Raw genomic sequence first — 18526 nt, forward strand, 5'->3', positions numbered from 1 at the left:
CTTTTCACCTCCTTTCCCCTCTCCCTTGTCACTCTCATCTCTGTCAGCTCCAGGCACTGACAGAGGGAACATCGTTGTGCATCCAACCAGTGCTGGTGGGATAATGAAGGTTGTGTGTCTGGGAGTCAGACAGCCAGTGAATGCTGGGAAGGGGTGTGGCCTCCCTTCAGCTTTCACTGCGCTTGTGCAAGACAGACACAACAGCTGATTATATAATAGATAATAAAACCTGTCTTTTCTTTTTCTTTACAGTAAGAAATATACAGCCATTAAACAATTTATGGGCTACTAACTGAAGCGAAAAGGCTGTTTCTTGTATGAGATAATGACAGCCAGGCTGAATAGAAAGTTTATATTCTATAGAAAAAGCCTGTCAGAACTGGGACCTACTGTGACACATCTAAGACAGCCATTGCACACAAGCAGGACTAACAAATCGGAACATCTGCCTAGCATTGCAGGGATTGGTCAGCCCACCCGCACAACACCGAAGTGTTTTCCCAGTCCTGTTAGAACTGAAGAGCCCAGGAAGAGTGTTGTCAGCAAATCAGTTCAGGTACAATTTTACCTTGTACTGTTTTCTTATATATAGAATTGCTTTTAATATTTTCCTTTTATAAGTAAAGAAATAAGCCTGCACATGATTAATCCCATACTATACATGGTACAAGCTGCAATTCTATGTAAATGCCCCTCATAGATACAAAACCAAAAGATAGTTTTAAGCAATTGCGAAACTAGGCTTTCTGTCACCCGGGCAAATACTAAGATCTGCACCCGCTACTCACCTTTCTCAATATTCACCTATATGACAATCATTTATTGCAGAGCACATCACATTACAGTGACCGCCATATAATGCATAGGACATCAGTGCCAGCTATATAGTGCAGAGAACATCACAGTGACTGTCATGCAATACATATAGCATAACAGTGACTGCCATATAAAGCAGATATAAAGCAGATAACATTGTAGTCAGTGCCATATAATGCAGAAAACATCACAGTGACTGCCATACAGGGGTTAAAGTTGGCAGGAACGGGGTGGACTGAGTACCCTCACCTCTAATGGTAGATGGAACTAGTTCCATCTCCACCAAGTCCCTGCACAGAAGTCCCACAGACAGAGAGACACTTTTGAAGTGATCCAACATTGTAGTATCAGCTGATTGCAGGAGTGCTAAAAAAGCATCTAAAATGTATTTCACACTGTCATAGCCCCCAGCTTCTCGGGGCCTATGCGGCCCCCAGCCATTCACTTTACCATTTCCCATACACAACAGTGTTTGTGTGTAAAGAACAGTTTTCACACTTGTTTTGGCCTGTCAGACTAGCGTGGCGGGGGGGTGGGGAGTAGGCAGCCGGCAGGAGAGATGAGCTCCACCACCTCTCCAGGACCACTTTAAGCCCTGCTGCCATATAAAGTGACTGCCATATACTAAAGCCTCATTCCAACCATAATTTCTTATTTTCACATCAACCAGGAAATTGTAGTTCCAGTCTTACCAAATGCAGGCCAGTCTGTTAAGGAGGTCTTTTTCCAGTTTCTAGATGTGGTCTTGGTCCTTAAGATCTACGTTCATAGGACATACAGACAATCTCTGCGTTTTTAGATGATTTTCACAAATGGGGCTGGACAGCCCTAAACCAATCCATCCACCAGATGAACAAAGCATATTTCCCATACTAATGCCTACATAAAACAGAATTTATTTTTCTTCCTAGGTGTCATCTGATCGGGAAAGCTTGTTGCTGGCAAACATTAAAGCTTTAAAAAAAGAAAATTGCTTCCTCCGATCATCCCTTCAAGAAAAAGAGAACTTGGTCTTAGAGCTAATCTTAACCATTAAGAATAAGGTGTAGTATCATTATTTATTTAAAAAAATTCTTAAATGATGCTTTTGAATGATTGTGGTGGTATCCCCGTAGTTGTCACATGCCCCTGTATTTGCACCAAATGTATAAGAAATAAGGTTACCTGTATAAGTGTTGCAGATCCCATGTCATGTGTCAATGCATTGTTTACAAGTTAAACTGGCTCAGGTTTGTTCAGTTGATACATAAAGGGACTGGGCAACCGCTTATCTGCTGAGTTTTGTTAGTCCTGTGCTTAGCCCATTTTGTGATGATTGCGCTTGTCACATTCCAACATCAGTATTGCTAATTTTATTATGCAGTGCCTACACAAATATATACCCTGTATAAGTAGCATTTGACTTAATATATGTAGTAATTGACTTGTGTTCAATCAGAATGTCAACAGGCATTATGGGGGCACCAAAATGCAGATACCGTGAGGTTGGCAAGTGTGAAATGCTACTTACAGCATTTTAGGCCTGCCGGCAGTACAACTGCCATCATTGATTTCCATCATGTTGACAGGTTCTAATTACTCGGGCTCAAGCTTCTCTGGGAGGCCTGTCGAGAGCCCGGGCCAGCTGTAGAGAAGGAGAAATTCACTTCTCTGTAACTTCTCTGCAGTGTTTCTTTTTCATTTCAGGTCTGGTTTTTGATGGAAAAAGTTGTCAGTTAAGTGGATATATCTTATATCTAAAATTCATTGGTCTGTTTGTTTGTTTATGTATTCGGATACCCTTGCACCAACTGGAATGAAACTAACGCGAGGTGGTCCAGGTTTTAGGGGGGTTAAGGTTCCGGTCGGACCTCTCGTTGGTGTACACTGCGGAGAACTTTGACCTGGGGAGCTTGTTCTGGGCCTTCCACTGGATGGATTTGTACGACATGAAAAGATAAAGCTTAATACCTTGAAGATACACCCCTGCACCGATTGGGATTAAACCAACCCGAGGTGGTCCAGTTGGATCCAGGTTTTAGGTGAGGTTAGGGTCCCTGTCAGACCTGTGAAGAAAGGTTTGGGTGGGGTCCACACTAGTCACTCAGTTTAATCATATGTCAATGCAGTGTTTAGTAATAGAAACCAACATAAAGGTCTTAACTGAAATAAATTATAAGACTTGTACTGTGGTTGGTGGTGCTACCAGATAAATTTGTAAAAATCACAATTAAACTATTGAGTGAAGAAGCAGAAGAGCAAAAAAGTCTTACTGGTGCACTCTTCAAGAAATTGGATAAGGGAAATAAGAAAAATAATTGAAAACAGAAAAAAATAATTAAATAAATGTAATACTTAACCTTTATTAAATCACTTTTAAAAACAAAAAGAAAACAGGTGGTGTATAACTAGATACACATCTAAATGCCTGAGATCTCAAAAGATAATCATATTAATAATAACATCAAAAAATTATTAAATTATACATATAGGAACAGTCTTGGCAAAAATATTTAATATCCAATTCCTTATATACTGTAATAACCAATAAGTATATCATAAATTGACAGGAAAATTGGGATAGAAACCCACCTTTTTTAATTATCAAATGTGTGAGCAAAATTGTTGCTCAACCAAATATTGTCTTAAATACATCAAAAGAAACGTAGCCGCATATCACAACAATCAATCTTAATATACACATATAGATATGATACCATAAAAAATAGATAGTTAGAGAGATCTATTTTGTCATTTAAATTCACTCTGACAAAATGCTCACTTAACCGAGGTAATTGGATAAGAAAATTGAAATAATACTCTAAAGCAAATAGATAGGAGGATTAATATGTATGCCTATCTGTGATCTGAAAGTGATTAATAAAATAATCACGAGGTAAATAGATTATAATACTTGATTCACCAAGGTGATAAAACAGAGAATTAGAGTTAATAGTCCAATTCAATCAATCCCTGTGAAAATTCATTTATAAACACATCTATAATTAAAGTGCAGAGTGCTTGCAATAATCAATATTGAATAACTAATACATGGGAACCGCAAATAATAATGGATTACATCACAAAGATTCATTTATAAACACATCTCTAATTAAAGTGCTTGTAATCGTCAGTTTTGAGTAGTTGGTACATATGAGCCACAAACAAGAAAGGATTAAATCACATAGATTCAAATGTATATGAAGATAAATACCATGACATGAGTATATGTACCAAATAAGAATCATTAGATCATAAGTTAAAGGAAAAGAAAAGCCTGGGGAGAAGATATGTCATACAACTTCTACTGTCCCCTGTCAAATAAATTTCAAACAGGGGATGAGAGAGAAGTAAACAATGTCCCCAGGGAAGCAACAGTTTAAGAGCGCTTCTGCTGTCCCCGCTCCTGACAGTATCTCCCCTCTGTTACTATAAATGCATTGCAGAGGGGGAGTTTTTAGTCCGGCTTGAATGAGAGAGCGCTATAGGGATAGAGAAAAATAAGAGATACCTTGTAAGCAAATACAGTGGGCAGGAGATGCGGCTGCCGGTGGTGTATCAGCTGGGCTATGGAGTGCAGACAGCTCGCCGGGTATTGTAGGCAGGAAGTGCGGCTGCCTGTGGATCAGCTGAGCCGTGCAGCACAGATACCCGTTGGGTGGACGCGTGTTTCGCCTCTGATGGCTTGGTCATTATCACACATTTGATAATTAAAAAAGGTGGGTTTCTATCCCAATTTTCCTGTCAATTTATGATATACTTATTGGTTATTACAGTATATAAGGAATTGGGTACTAAATATTTTCGCCAAGACTGTTCCTATATGTATAATTTAATAATTTTTTGATGTGTTATCTTATTAATATGTTTATCTTTTGAGATCTCAGGCATTTAGATGTGTATCTAGTTATACACCACCTGTTTTCTTTTTTAAAAGTGATTTAATAAAGGTTAAGTATTATATTTAATTAATAATTTTTTCTGTATTCAATAATTTTTCTTATTTCCCTTATCCAATTTCTTGAAGAGTGCACCAGTAAGACTTTTTTGCTCTTCTGCTTCTTCGCTCAATAGTTTAATTCCCTGTCAGACCTCCCGTTGGTGTACACTGGGCAGAACTTTGACCCAGGGAGCCTGTTCTAGGTCTTACATTAGATGGATTTGGATGAAAACTTCACAGAGTGGTAACATTGGATCCCAGAAGACATACTAGGAGGTTGAGATCCCGGTTGGACCTCCTGTTGGTGTACGCTGGGCAGACCTTTGACCCGGGGAGCCTATTCTGGGATTTCCATTGGATGGATTTGGATGAAAAACTTCACAGAGGGGTGGCAAATTGTCTGGGATACCTAATGGAGTGATTGGGGTACCGGTCAGACCTCACGACGGAGTGCGCCGAGCAGAACTTTGACCCAGGGATCCTGTTCTGGGCCTTCCACTTGATGGATTTGGACGACATCACATAAAACTTAACAATAGCAACGCCGGGTACTTCAGCTAGTATATATGTTAAAAAAAAACTGCTAGAATTGTATTGTGGTCAGTCATTATTGGTATACTAGGAGTACAGTTTGGAAAAAATTTGGGCTAGGTGTCCTATAGTTTTTATAGATTATAATAGAATTATATTATGATCATGTCTATTTGACAAATCATGATGGGTTAGTATTGTGTTCTATGTCTATATAGATTGTTATAGAATTGTATTATGATCATGTCCAGTGATAAAATCTTATTGGGAGATGTAGTGTCTTTGTCTCTATTGATTGTGGTTGAAATGTATTATGATCATGTTCGTGTTGATGAATAGGTGTCACAGCATGCCGAGTTCCCGATCCCTATTACCAGGTTCGGCAGTGCTGGCTTCCAGCGGGGTCTGTGATCCCGCAACGGGTCAAGGTCCGTCAGCGCCTACAATGGTGATCTTCTTATGGCCAGCGGTGGGACAGCACACAGGGAGCCCCAGCAGCTGCGGCTTCTGTATCTGATGGCCACAGCTCCCATAGGGTAAAGCACACCTCTCTGAATGTAATTTAAAGGGCCAGATGCGCCAAGTGTGACATCACACCTAAATTTAAATCCCTCCCTATAAAAGGTAGCTCTATTCAGTGCCAGAGTATGGGCTCCCAAACCATACTCCAGCGTTCCTACCTCCAAGTGATTCCCACTTCTCGTTCCTAATTCTTGGCTTTGTTTATGACCTGATTCTGTCTCCTCCATGGTATTGCACTTGCTATTACGGTTTTGACCTTGGCTTCGTTGCTGACCTGATATTGTCTGATCCTTGGTACCATTTTGTCCGTTTGGTTCTGACACGGCTTGTAGACTACGTTGTATGCTTCATCGCACTCTGCTCCAATCCAGAGTACACCAGCACCTGTACTAGGGAACCAAGTCTGAGGGCCACGACCTGCATGTCGGACGCAATGAAGTCCAAACGCCCTTGTGGGGGCCTGGTGAATACCGCCAGCACTCATGCTGCTTTGCAATTGTGATCCTTAGCAGATATGGTAATGCACAGAAGGCATCACGCCCCCTGTGCATTACTTAACCGAGCTGCGTTGTTCAAAGCAGCATCAGTTAATATGCGTACCATCAGCTGGCTGCGGCGACCCATAGGGTCCCGCAGCCGGCCACCACAGCTTACAGAAAAAGGCCAGGAAATCTCTGTCACCCGACAGAGATCCTGGCTTCTTCCCTCCCCCCAACGGCGGCAACATGCCTCCGTTTCGGGTAACTGAGGCTGTTGCCGCCTCCTCCCCGCCCCCAAACGGCAGCAGACTGTCAATCACTAACAGTCTGCTGCCAGTTTGCAAGTGGACTTGCAGACCCGTTCTGCACATGCGCAGTACGGGTCTGGTGCCTGCACAGATTCCCAAACATCAGGAATCTGCGTTCAGAAGTGCACTGGCGTGCACTGCTGAATCAGGCCCAGATATCTGCTGCTTGTACCTGCCGCTGCCTAATTGCAGAGGATTGTCCCTGAAGCTGTGGTCTTTATTGGAATTGATCCAGAGACTGCTGGCTTTTCATCTCAGGAATCACCAGGAGGATCACCTTACAAGCTGCATTGCAGCAGTACACACACACTCACAGCTAGTGGCTGCCTGCTGTTCATCAGACAGCCTGAGGAGCTTGTGGAGATTTGCTCACACAGCACACAAGAGCTAACCCTTGGAGATTTTAGCACACTTGGTGGTATTAACAGCGTGAGCCGTTCACAGGTACTGTCTCAGCTGTTTTCACTGGAACAGTGTTTCACATTACCTCCCCAAACAAATAAAGAGGAGATTTTACATGAGGAATTTTCTTTTATAGTGCATTTCAGCCAGGGAATCGCAGTACTATTGTTTATATGCAAAGACTCTGACTACTGTTTACATCAGCTGGAACCTAATGAGGTTTTTTAATATATACTGAGATGACTATGCGCCTGATTCAGCAAGGAACGCAGTTGCTTAAAGCCGCGCAATCGGCTGATTGTTGCGTTCTGCGCATGCGTATGCATCACAGTGAGCCTGCGCGAACTAGCCACTGCGATCGCAGAGGCTACGCAGACCCATGGCAGAGTGATTGGCAGGAAGTGCCGTTTGTGGGTGGTGACAGGGGGTGGTCGGAGTTGAACGCAGGCGTGCCAGTGCGTTTGGATGGCGTTCTAGCGGCGTGCATAATTTATCCACAGCAATACCATACGCAGCCTGAGGCCTCATAGCATGCGCTGAAGTAAGCAATTCCTGAGTGAGGTCTGACCTGCCTTAACTGTGCGTATGGGTCCGATGTTACTTGATTACTGATTATATAGCTATGTATACGGTTGTGAGCATAAAATGCAAACATTTACATATCACCGCTAATATTAGCAACTGTGTACAAGCAGAATAGCGATCCATGCTAAATCAGGCAATATGTCCTCATGAATATTTATCAGTAGCTATTGTGCTGTTTGTCATTATTGGAAGTCATATGCATGCTGTGTAATTAATTAATTGCAGTTCAGTTCTTATATTTTGATATATTTTAATAAATTGTTACAGTAATTGCCTTGGTGTTTTTTGTTTTAATACAAGCGTGGATATCCATATACTTTGTTTACATTGTGCACAGACTAGCTGCCGTGACAGACAGGGCTGAAGAAGTGAGGTAGTGCCCTAAATAGATTGTTTCTTATTTTCAACATTTGCAATATTAAAGCATCGTTTATTTATGACAAGCTGTGTGGCCCTTATGTGAGCACCCAAATGCTGCATCACTAAGCACTATACTGAGCAAAATACTCCAGGCCATAACATTATGTTGGAGAATTGGCTTGCAATTGAGATATATGCATAAGTATGTAGATTATAGCAGCTTAATGGGAGAACATGGATGCTTTCTGTACAGAGATAACAGGACTCACCTATGAAACAAGGGAGGTGGTGAGTGACAAATTATGTTGAAAAGTATTGTTTAAACAGAAAATTGCCTACATATCTGAAGATGCCAAAAGGTGAGGCAAAGTTAAATACAAGTGCTAAGTGGACACCTTTTTCTTGGAGAGGAAGAAAAATAAAAGGTGTTTACAAAGTACTGTCTCAGTTGTTGCTGGAAATAAAAGCAATTGTTTGTGAAGTGATGCAGCAATGTGCAGTCACAAAAGGGGTTAATATGGGAATAGTCAAGGATATTTCATCTAAAGAAAACAAGTATTTTAATCTTCCTCATCAGAGTTGGGTGTGGAGCAGAATAAGATACATTTTTCAAAAACCATTAAAGAGACAGTTACTGTGATACATTTTGGTAGTTGTAGTATGACGCCTGCAGTGTCAAGTAATGTAGTTTGCTGTGTTGAGAATAATTTTGAAAGCAAACTGTGATAGAATGTAAGCTCTTATGAGCAGGGCCCTCTAACCTCTTGTACTTCTCCCTACTTTAGTTTCATCTACTTCTTACTCACCACTAGGGCACCTAACACTTGGCTGCTTATGCTCTGTTGCTTATCTGGGTGTTATGTTCACTAATGTAGCAATATATATAATCCATGTCCTGGTCCTGTATTGTATTGTTCTGTAAGTCGCTTGTCTACAACTTGTTTATGTGCTTTGTAAGGCACTGCGGAACATTTGTGGCGCCATATAAATAAATGATAATAATAATAATACATTAAAACAAGAAAAACTGTTCCTGTATATTATGTATGCAGATAACTATGGGGAGTAAAAGGAATCATGCTACTAGTAGAGGCAGGTTGCCTGCAAGCGTTCAGCCTCAAGCTAGAGAGTTGCAAATCCAGACCTGGGGTCTACAGTATGGAAATAAAACAAATATGTGTCAAGGAGGAGGATAATTATTTTTAAGATGCTGTGTTGCAAAATGATGTTTCAGAGATATAGTCATCTAAAATGCAAAAGCAGAGTAAAACTAACAATGTGTGATTATTATTATCAGTGTATGGCGCCGGGTCTACCAGGAGAGGACTATGGGCCTGATTCAGAGCCGCCCGTAAGCGGCCGCTCGTTCGCTCCGAGCGATGTTTGCCCAACTGCGCATGCGTATGGATCGTAATACGCATGCTCGAACCAGTCAGTGCGGCCGAAAATCGTTTTGTTCGCTAAATAGCGAATGCCTGCTATTTTGAGTGACAGAATGAGGCGTATGTGGGTGGTAATAGGGGAAGGTGCTTGAAAACGGGGAGTGGAGATCCGAACGCAGGCGTGCTTAAAGGTCAAAACGGGCGTTTTAAGGGTGTGCATAATTAATACAGCAGCGTCATTGACCACGTCACTGGGTTATTTTATAGCCAGAACTGCTCGCAAAATTGTGGTAGCAAAAAACCAACCACAAGAATAGCGAGCAGTTCATACCCTGGTCGATGTACTAGATTAATCTAATAAATAGCGGACATGACGTAGGATGCGAGCGGCCAGGGGGCGTATTTTTAAAAAAAACGACCGCAAGTTTTGTTCGCTCGTTCAGACATAGAGGCAAAGAGTGAACGGTTCATTTGAATAGCCACCCCTATTTTCTGAACGAGCGAGCGCAAATAGCGTCCAGCTCTGAATCAGGCACTATGTCAGCATGGAAGAATTTGGTTATATGAATAAAGTTTTGCATGAAATACTTTTGTATTACTATAAGCAGAAAGTCTGCTGATGCGAAACTGTTGCATGATCAAATTGTTTAGACAAGAGGAAGAAAAAAAGAGAGTTGTAAATTTACAGATATGGCTGAACTCCTATAGGAGGCTGAAGTATTAAAGGAGTCTATGCTAGGAAGAAAGCATGAAAATTCTGTGCTTCTTGCAATGAAAGAGCAAGACATTGTTGAATTGCACCAAAAGTGTGTAGTACTTCAGCAGGAAGTGTAAAGGGGGGTATCCCCCAGGTGATTTTAGCAAGCGATTGCACAAATTCAACGTCGCAATCATGCAATTGCTTGCAAATCGCGCATGCATCAGACATGTTTTGGTCGGAAGCAACCACCAATGCGCGTGCACGCTGTTTGCTTCCGACATCTATCATCACCTGTACATGCTGGTCAACCTGACGATCCCGTCAGGTTCAGCATGTGCGGGGATGATGGATGTGCCTGGACTGAACGAGTGAACGTTCAGTCTAGGCACATCACTAGATATACAAACGAGAGCACGATTGCAATGTCGTAATCGTGCTCTCGTTTGTATATCTAGTAGTGGATACCTGCCTTAAGCTTTGAAAGCTCAGAAGGAAAAGTGGCAGATTTAGCTCTGGTGTTGAAAGGAAAAGTCTTTTGAATTGTGGGCCTGATTCAGACCCGCTTGCGAGCGCTGAGCGCTCGCAAGCGGGTCGATGTTGCCCAAGTGCGCATGCGCACGACGGAGGCAGCTCCGTCGTGCGCAAGCGCGAGACCCGAATAACAACGGCCAAGCCGTTGTCATGGGTCTCGCACCAAAGGGGGCGTGCTGTCAATGGTGATTGACAGCACGCCCCCTTTGGTGGGCGTGCCGGGGGAGTGGCTGCCCAGACGGAGGCGTTCCCATGGGAACGCCTACCGTCTGGGGCCGGCCCCACTGACATCACTAGTGATGTCAGTGGGAGTGCTTTTGGCTCTGATAGAGCCAAAAGCACTCCAGGGCTTGCGGCAGCGAGATCCTACTGCAAGTGTCTCGTCGCAAGCCCGATGGTCGCGATGGTCTTGACCATCGCGAACATCATTTTGGCCGCTCGCTATAGCTGTGGGTGGTTACGCAAATACTGCATGAAACAGCAGAACACAGTGAAGTTTTTGAGAAATGTTTTTATCATGTGTATGTGATGTGATTGGGGAGTTACAAGGAGGCAATAATGAACCTTACAAAATGTCTATCAAGTGCAGAAAAAGTTGCACAATCTCCAGGTTGAAATGAGTGCAGAGAAGGAGAACTTGAGGGTATAACAAAAGTTGCAGAATCTGAAATAGTTGAACAAAAGTTGGTACTTGTTAAACTTGAAGATATGGAGAACAATCCTCTGCAGACTCAACAAGTTGGAAAATTACCCAGCTGAAAGAACAGCTCTCTGCAAGGAAAGTGCCATTTGGAAGTGGGAAAAGCAGAAAAGGAAAATACGCTGGACTGCACTCTGGAATTCGATTTTGGCCATATAGATACAATTGACCCATTTACAAGTGATGGGTCAAAGCTGCAAAATGCCCCAAAATAACTTGTTACAGAAAAATAAATGCCCAGCTCTCTGTTATATCTCAGGATGTGCAGTCCTCCCAGAGTGTTACATATCCAATGATAAAGCTGTACATAATGTAGGTGATATGGAGTTTATAAATAACAAATAGTTGCTGTGGATGGTAGTGAAAGGCAGTGGGTGGCAGGGAGAGGCAAGGGGTGGCAGGGAGAGGCAATGGGTGGCAGGAGGAGACTGGGTGGCAGGGAAAGGCAATAGGTGGCAGGAGGAGACAGTGGGTGGCAGGAGAGGAAGTGGGCGACAGAGGCAATGGGTGACTGGAAAGGCAGAGGATGGCAGGGAAAGGCAGAGGGTGGGAGGGAGAAGAGCGCAGACAAGTCGGTACAGTGGGGGGAGTGAGGGGGCATGTTGCCGCATTGGTGAGTAGTGCGGGGGGGGTGCCAGAATAATCGCGTCATCATGGCCACACCCACCACTATACAATACCTGTATTAATGGCATTATAAAGTGGCGCTACGTTGACACGATTCAGCGCGGATCATGCAATCTCCCTCCTCCCCAGACCGTCAACCAGCACTCAGTAAGCAGGCAGCTGTGGTGAGATGTGGGCAGCTGCTGGCGGGTTGTGTCCGGCTCAGGGAGACTTAACCACTCTTCTGAGTGCCCAAGAGTAGTACCCAATTTTTGGGAGTCTCCCGGCCATTCCCGGAGAGTAGGCAAGTGTGACATCACCCCCTTCCTATAAACCCTGCTAATGCTAGGCTTCCATCATGTGTCACCTCACAGTCACGGAGCAGAGCCCAGACTGCGTACCTGAGAGTTGGACCCAGAACCGGCCACCTCTGTTCCCACCCGCATCACGTGACAGTCTGCGCCTCTGCCCACGTGACATGGGATGTGACAGTGAGCGCCCAGTCCTAGTCACCCAGCAGGCAGAGAGGAGGACCCCACCCCTCTTCCTTCTCCAGCCGGACTGCATCCTTTTAGTTAGGGCCCACAGAGCGGTGGCGTATGGTACTAATAAATCAGTTTGACTCATTATAAAGCTGTTGGCTTCTTCATAGCGGTGACCCTGGTGCAATGCACCGGCTGCACTAGTTGCACTCCTGTACAGTAGCCTTATTGGGCGTTTAATCAGCAAAGATGCTACTCTCAGTAATGTGTAGCTGGCTTGGCACTGCATTCAATACAACAATATTCTTTCTTTGCAGACAATGCAGTTTACCAAAGACATTGAACTTGAAGTAAACAACTATAAAACAACCAGACAGGCACTGGAGAAGAGCCAGAGGTTAGTGGAAATGAAAGAAAAGCTCCTGGAGGAAAATATGCTGCATTATAATAAAGTAAACCAAGAACTGCAGAGTCAGGTCTGTATAATGGACCTTGGTCACTTATGTTTGATATTAAAGAGATGAACGTTTTTCAGTTTTTCTTAACAAACATAATTTAAAATGTCATATTCTGTCTCTCACGAAGTTTGAAGAGGCAGTGACATCACTTCAGGAGCAGAGCCAGAGAGAGATCAGCATCAGGGATGACAAGATTAATAAACTGAAGCAGCAGATCTCTGAACTTTTCAAAGACAAGTCATGGTACGGTTAATAAGACATTTATGCATCACATTTTAAATGAAATTTAAAACCTCTGTAATAGAAAGGTGGTAATTGAATTGCACTGTACTGTTATAAAAGTTAGTCATTATTCACGAATTTCCAATTTCTATGTAATGTATAATAACGATAGAGTAAAGCTGGCCACACATCTAAAGATTATCTGTCCAACCAGCCAACTAGTTGATTGATTGGAATGAAAATCTGGTAAGGTATGAAAGCAAATGACAGTCAGCAATTTGCTCCCAAACACTGGAAAATGGACAAAAACTGTTGTTTGAACAAATTGTTTAGATCAAACATTTAACAAACTTGTCGGACGACCATTTTCATCTGTTTTCTGGCATTTAGGAGCAAATTACTGATCATCATTTACTCCCATACGTTACCAGATTTTCATTCCAACCAATCAACTAGTTGGCTGGTTGGATGTAAGTTGGTCTAGTGTGTGGCCAGCTTAAGACTGCGGTTTGACTGCCATGTATGGTCTATGGATTGATTAAGACTGCCCAGGGCACTGCTGTTGTGAATGCTATATGTGGTCTATGGAAAAATGGGCAACCATAGAGTTATGGGTTATCTAATGATACACTCAAATCAGTTCTTCAAAAAAAACAATATATACAAATATACATTTATTTATACAAACATATTAACACATCGTAACAATAAACAAGATGCAGGCATATGAATACTAATAGCATAAAATATCAAACAATAAATGATAAAAATCTTAATAATTAAAAGGTGATCCCAAATTACAGGGTACAAATTGATACAGTGTTAATTCAGAAGAATGTTACTATTGATCACTGTCCAGCTCTAAGTTGTATACATTTAACCACTGTGAAAGTTGTGTAATAAAGTCAGATATTGTAACTAATGAATTACCTGCAGACTCCCGTTATGCAGTCCAGCAGGGGGAGAATTCAGCTGATAATAAAGTGCTTTGTATCCGGATAGTGGTGAGCCCAACCAGTGGGAAAAGTGAAATCCGCTACTAAATAGCGTATGGTCGCCTGAGGGATACAGGGCCTGATTCAGAACCGCTTGCGTGCGCTGAGCGCTCGCAAGCGGGTCGATGTTTGCCAAGTGCGCATGCGCATGACGGAGGCGACCATCATTTTGGCCGCTTGCTATAGCTGTGGGTGGTAACCAACAGCTATGCGAGCGGCCGGGAGGCCGCTCCAAAAAGTAGGAGGGACGGCCCTGATTCGGAGCGAGCGCTCTGTCAGAGCATCCAGCTCTGAATCAGGGCCACAGTGTAATCTTCCAAATGTACTGCAGCTCCGGTTGGAACAGTACAGTGACGGGGTCTTTGTAACTGAAGTCACAGCAGCCGCGTTGGTGATAAGTTCACTTTCAGAAGTTGTAGCGCCGCTTAATTGGCACTGGCTGTAAATCTCCCAGCTCCAGGTGGATGACAGCTCTGGCTGTCTAGAGTATGGGAATCGGTGCTGTGTTGTAATATCCGTGGCAGATGGAGATGGTATTAGCCCCGTCTCAGTGATCAAATCAGTTAGATGAATGAAGGCATTAATAGGAGAGCTGTGTCCACACTGAGCTGTGCAGTGGGCTCTATCCGTAGCTGGGGAGCAACCAATTCAATCCCTCTGAAGTCCATGGAATTAGGTAGGAGATAGCGAGCACTTAGCAGTATATAAAGTCAAATTCATTGGTTATGAAAAATAAAGGTAATCCCTAAGGGAGCACACTGACACGCCTACGTTTCCCCGACCACCCCCCCCCCCCTCGTCATCACCCCCAAGTGGTCACTTCCTGTCAATCACTCTGCATGGGCCTGCGTAGTCACTGCTATCTCAGTGTGATCGCAGTGGAGCCTTCGCACACACACACTGCGATGGATATGCATGTGCAGTACGCAACAATCTGCCATCTGCGTGCGTAATTGCAATAGTAATCTTTGCTGAATCAGGCCCTATGTCTTTTTACAACAATCCAGTTGTCTACGCACTTACAAAAAGACCAGATCACAATGCAAGAGCTCTTGCTTGAATATTTACCCCACTCACGTGGTGATGGGAATAGGCAAGCATGTAGGGTAACAGTATAAGTACTGGGAATCTCCCCTCGGGATTAGACTTATGCTGGGTACACACTGGAGCAGTGTACCTGGACGATATGCGGTCCAACATATCGTATCCGCGGTAAACATCAGAATGATGTAATGAAGGACGGAACGATCCCTCATTCCGTCCCTGATTCATTTGCATGGAGCCGCATGTGATATCATCTGGTTGGCCGTGCAGCACGGCCAATATGTTGTTCCGAATCACACGGAAACTACATATCGGGCCGATATCGCTCCAGTGTGTACCCAACATTAGTGATTAATATTTGAAAGTGCTACATAATATTCTGCATTTAGTGTTTGTACAATATGTATATACATAAAATATTGACATTTTAAAGGTAGCTTTGGAATCTGTCATTAAATTGGTACGGTGAAGGGGATCACTGTTGGATCTGGTGTTACTCCATACCTAACAATATATGACTCAACAGAGACAGATTTTGAGCAGTTATGGGGACCTTAGTACCGGCATATCTAAAGTTATAATAACCACACGGGTGAAATGAGCTTAGTAGCATTTCAGCTACAGTATGTTGGTTTCCGGCGCCTGTATACTGAGGTTGACAATGACATAGTGACTGGTGACATTGTCATTGTCGACCTATGGACCACACACCAAGTACTTCAAATAAAGGCATAACAACTAACTTACATGTGTCTCTAATTTCAGTGAACATCTAAAGCAGATAAAAGAACTGGAAAAGGAATGGAGTCGTGTAAAAGAGGAAGCTCAGGATAAAGTAAATGTAAGATCACCAGCAATACTGCATCATTCTTACTACTATTGGTATTTCAGCATTGACTGTTCTAATATCTTTTAGTGGATCAAGATTCCTTATGCTCCAGCCGCATCATTAACCACTTAATAAAAGCTGCTCACATTCTGAGCAGGATAATCGTACCCTGTAGGAAAGGTTTTAGGGATTATAGCAGGCAAATCAAGATAATTTGAAACTACAGTTAAAGTGCGCTGTTGTATCCATTACATATAGCACACGTATACTGCAAGAATATGATTTGGGATAAATGTTAATAGAAATACCTTGGCGCAATGTAAAGTTAGAGTAAGCGTCAGAACAGCTCTGTTTTGGAAGATGGTAGGGACACTATACATTACACTGACCTTTAGCATACCTCCCATCATTTGGGAACTCAGAATTGGGACGGGGTTGTGGCCAGTATCGGACAGGGGCATGGGGGTCACACCCGGGAAATCCAATGGTAGAGGCCTGCTAAAGAACAGTTCTGCACCACTGAAGGAACGTGACCAGCTGACTGAGGGGGTGTGGCAGCCACTAGTAGTGTGGAAGGATATATCAAGAAAAGCTCTGGACACCTGAGTGATTCTATATAATTTATTTATTTTTTATTTATTAACAGTTTCTTATATAGCGCAGCATATTCCTTTGCGCTTTACAATTGGAAACATAAATAGAACAAAACTTGGTAATAACAGACAGATATATAGGTAGGAAGGCCCTGCTCGTAAGCTTACATACTATAGGGAAATGTCATAGAACCGGTATTAGTAAAACATGTCACCACCCCAGGGAAAACAATTTTTTATTCAACCATTTTTGAAAGATAAGCACTCATTTCAGCCAAAGGGAAAATCAAGTTTCAAACATGTTTGACACATTTAAGCCGAAAGGAAATTAATGTGGAATATCACGTCGGTATATTTTCGAACTCGTGTTTTTTTGTTCATATTGCACCAACAATACTCCGCTAAATGTCTGTGCAGCAAAGTTTTAGATGTTCCTTTCATTTTTTGCATTATTTGACTTTTGATGTGACACCAGTGGGTTACGATCCTTTGACCGTTGGCAATACTAATTGCATCAACAACATTTTCCTGATGGTTCATGCGTCAAGTGAGTATAGTTTAACTCAGGCCATTTTCCAATATGCCGATATGCTGCCCATTCATCGGACATGAAGGTGGAACCAGGGGCAATATGACGACAAATGATGACACCCAAAGAGGCTTAATTTCTGCAAAAGATGTGAAATAATGATTGATATTCAGTGCTTTCCGCGTGTTTTTAGCAGAAATTAAGTATCAGTCAGATATAACAATGGGGGCGATTCAATTCAGCGCAATGCTGAATAGCTCCGGTAAGGAGCTCCAGGAGCTATTCAATTCACCGCGCTGTTTGCTTAGTCGGCAAGTGGTTCTCGCAACTTAACCTGAGTGTTTAATTGTGAGAACCGGTATTCTCCAACTAAAGTGCCGGCCGCACAGCTATCATTGCCGCGCTAAGCAGTAACAGCTAAGCACTTTAGTCAGATTTCTCCTCGCATCTCCAGGGGGTTGTGTGAGAAGAAATCCTTAAGTCTGACCAAACAGCACGGTGAATTGAATAGCTCCGGGACCTCCCTCTTGGGGCTATTCAGCATCTCACTGAATTGAATCGCCCCTAATGCGTCTTGAGTTTAATCGTATATCTAGTTTGCGTTAATAATCTAAACATATGATATAGCAAAACACTGCCGGAATCATTGGAAACTATTGGAATGCGTTAAATGTCATATGTATCAACATTTGCATAGACATCTTTTTCCAGCAAATGGGTAGTATAATTTTCTCCATGTTCAAAAGAAAAAATGTTGATGGTGTGGAATGGAAAAATATATTTTTTATGAATTCATTGTTTTAATTCTTTAAAAAAATGTTCTGAAGTTCAATCATTTGTATATATATATATATATATATAAATATATACATATATCCATACTCACACACAAGGGCGTTTCAGTAAGTAAGGTAACAAGATCTCTCGTGTATAATGTTCTCTATTTCATTCTTCATATCTGTCATACTGTCCCAACATCAGTAGTAAGATGGCCGGGCTGGCAGAAACATGGTCAAACATTGAGGTGCGTAGTGTGATCAGATTTCTGCCTCTAAAGGGCACATTAGCGGCTGAAATTCATCGCCAACTTGTCGGGGTGTATGGTGATAATTTCATGTTAAGGAAACAGGCTTGGGTTTGGTGCACTGCCTATGATAACGGCAGGACAGACATTCAAGTTGAGTAACGATCCAGTCGGCCAAGCACGTCCACCACAGATGACAATTTGGGCCTGATTCATGAGGACAGATGCATTCAAGTTAGTAATGTTGCTGACGAACTGAACATCTCAGTGGGTACTGTGCACAACATCATTCATGAGCAACTGGGGTACAGGAAATAGTGTTCGTACTGGGTACCGAAGCAACTCACAGAAGTTCACAAAACCAATAGGATTGGATTATCTCTCGTGCACTTGACACGGTACCAAGGAGGGCCTGTAAAAATGTTGCCATGGGTCCCCCCTATGTCTAGTTACACCCCTGCTCCTCCCATGGGAGGAAAGCAGATATCGAGGCCAATCAGGGCCAGACT

The 18526-nt window shown here is 42.7% G+C and overlaps 1 protein-coding gene across 1 annotated transcript in view; it reads left to right on the top strand.

Annotated features, from left to right (window-relative positions):
* The first annotated feature begins 325 nt into the window (after positions 1-325).
* LOC148518288 (uncharacterized) overlaps positions 326-18526 on the top strand; it is a 48049-nt gene continuing 29848 nt past the window's right edge. The window contains exons 1-6 of the mRNA XM_088477555.1: positions 326-556; positions 1728-1859; positions 12641-12799; positions 12909-13024; positions 15808-15877; positions 18197-18199. Coding sequence (XP_088333681.1) covers positions 326-556; positions 1728-1859; positions 12641-12799; positions 12909-13024; positions 15808-15877; positions 18197-18199 — 711 coding nt within the window. The remainder of the gene's footprint in view (positions 557-1727; positions 1860-12640; positions 12800-12908; positions 13025-15807; positions 15878-18196; positions 18200-18526) is intronic.

This window comes from Taudactylus pleione, unplaced genomic scaffold (assembly GCF_031769625.1).
Source record: "Taudactylus pleione unplaced genomic scaffold, aTauple2 ptg000201l, whole genome shotgun sequence".
NCBI lineage: Eukaryota > Metazoa > Chordata > Amphibia > Anura > Myobatrachidae > Taudactylus > Taudactylus pleione.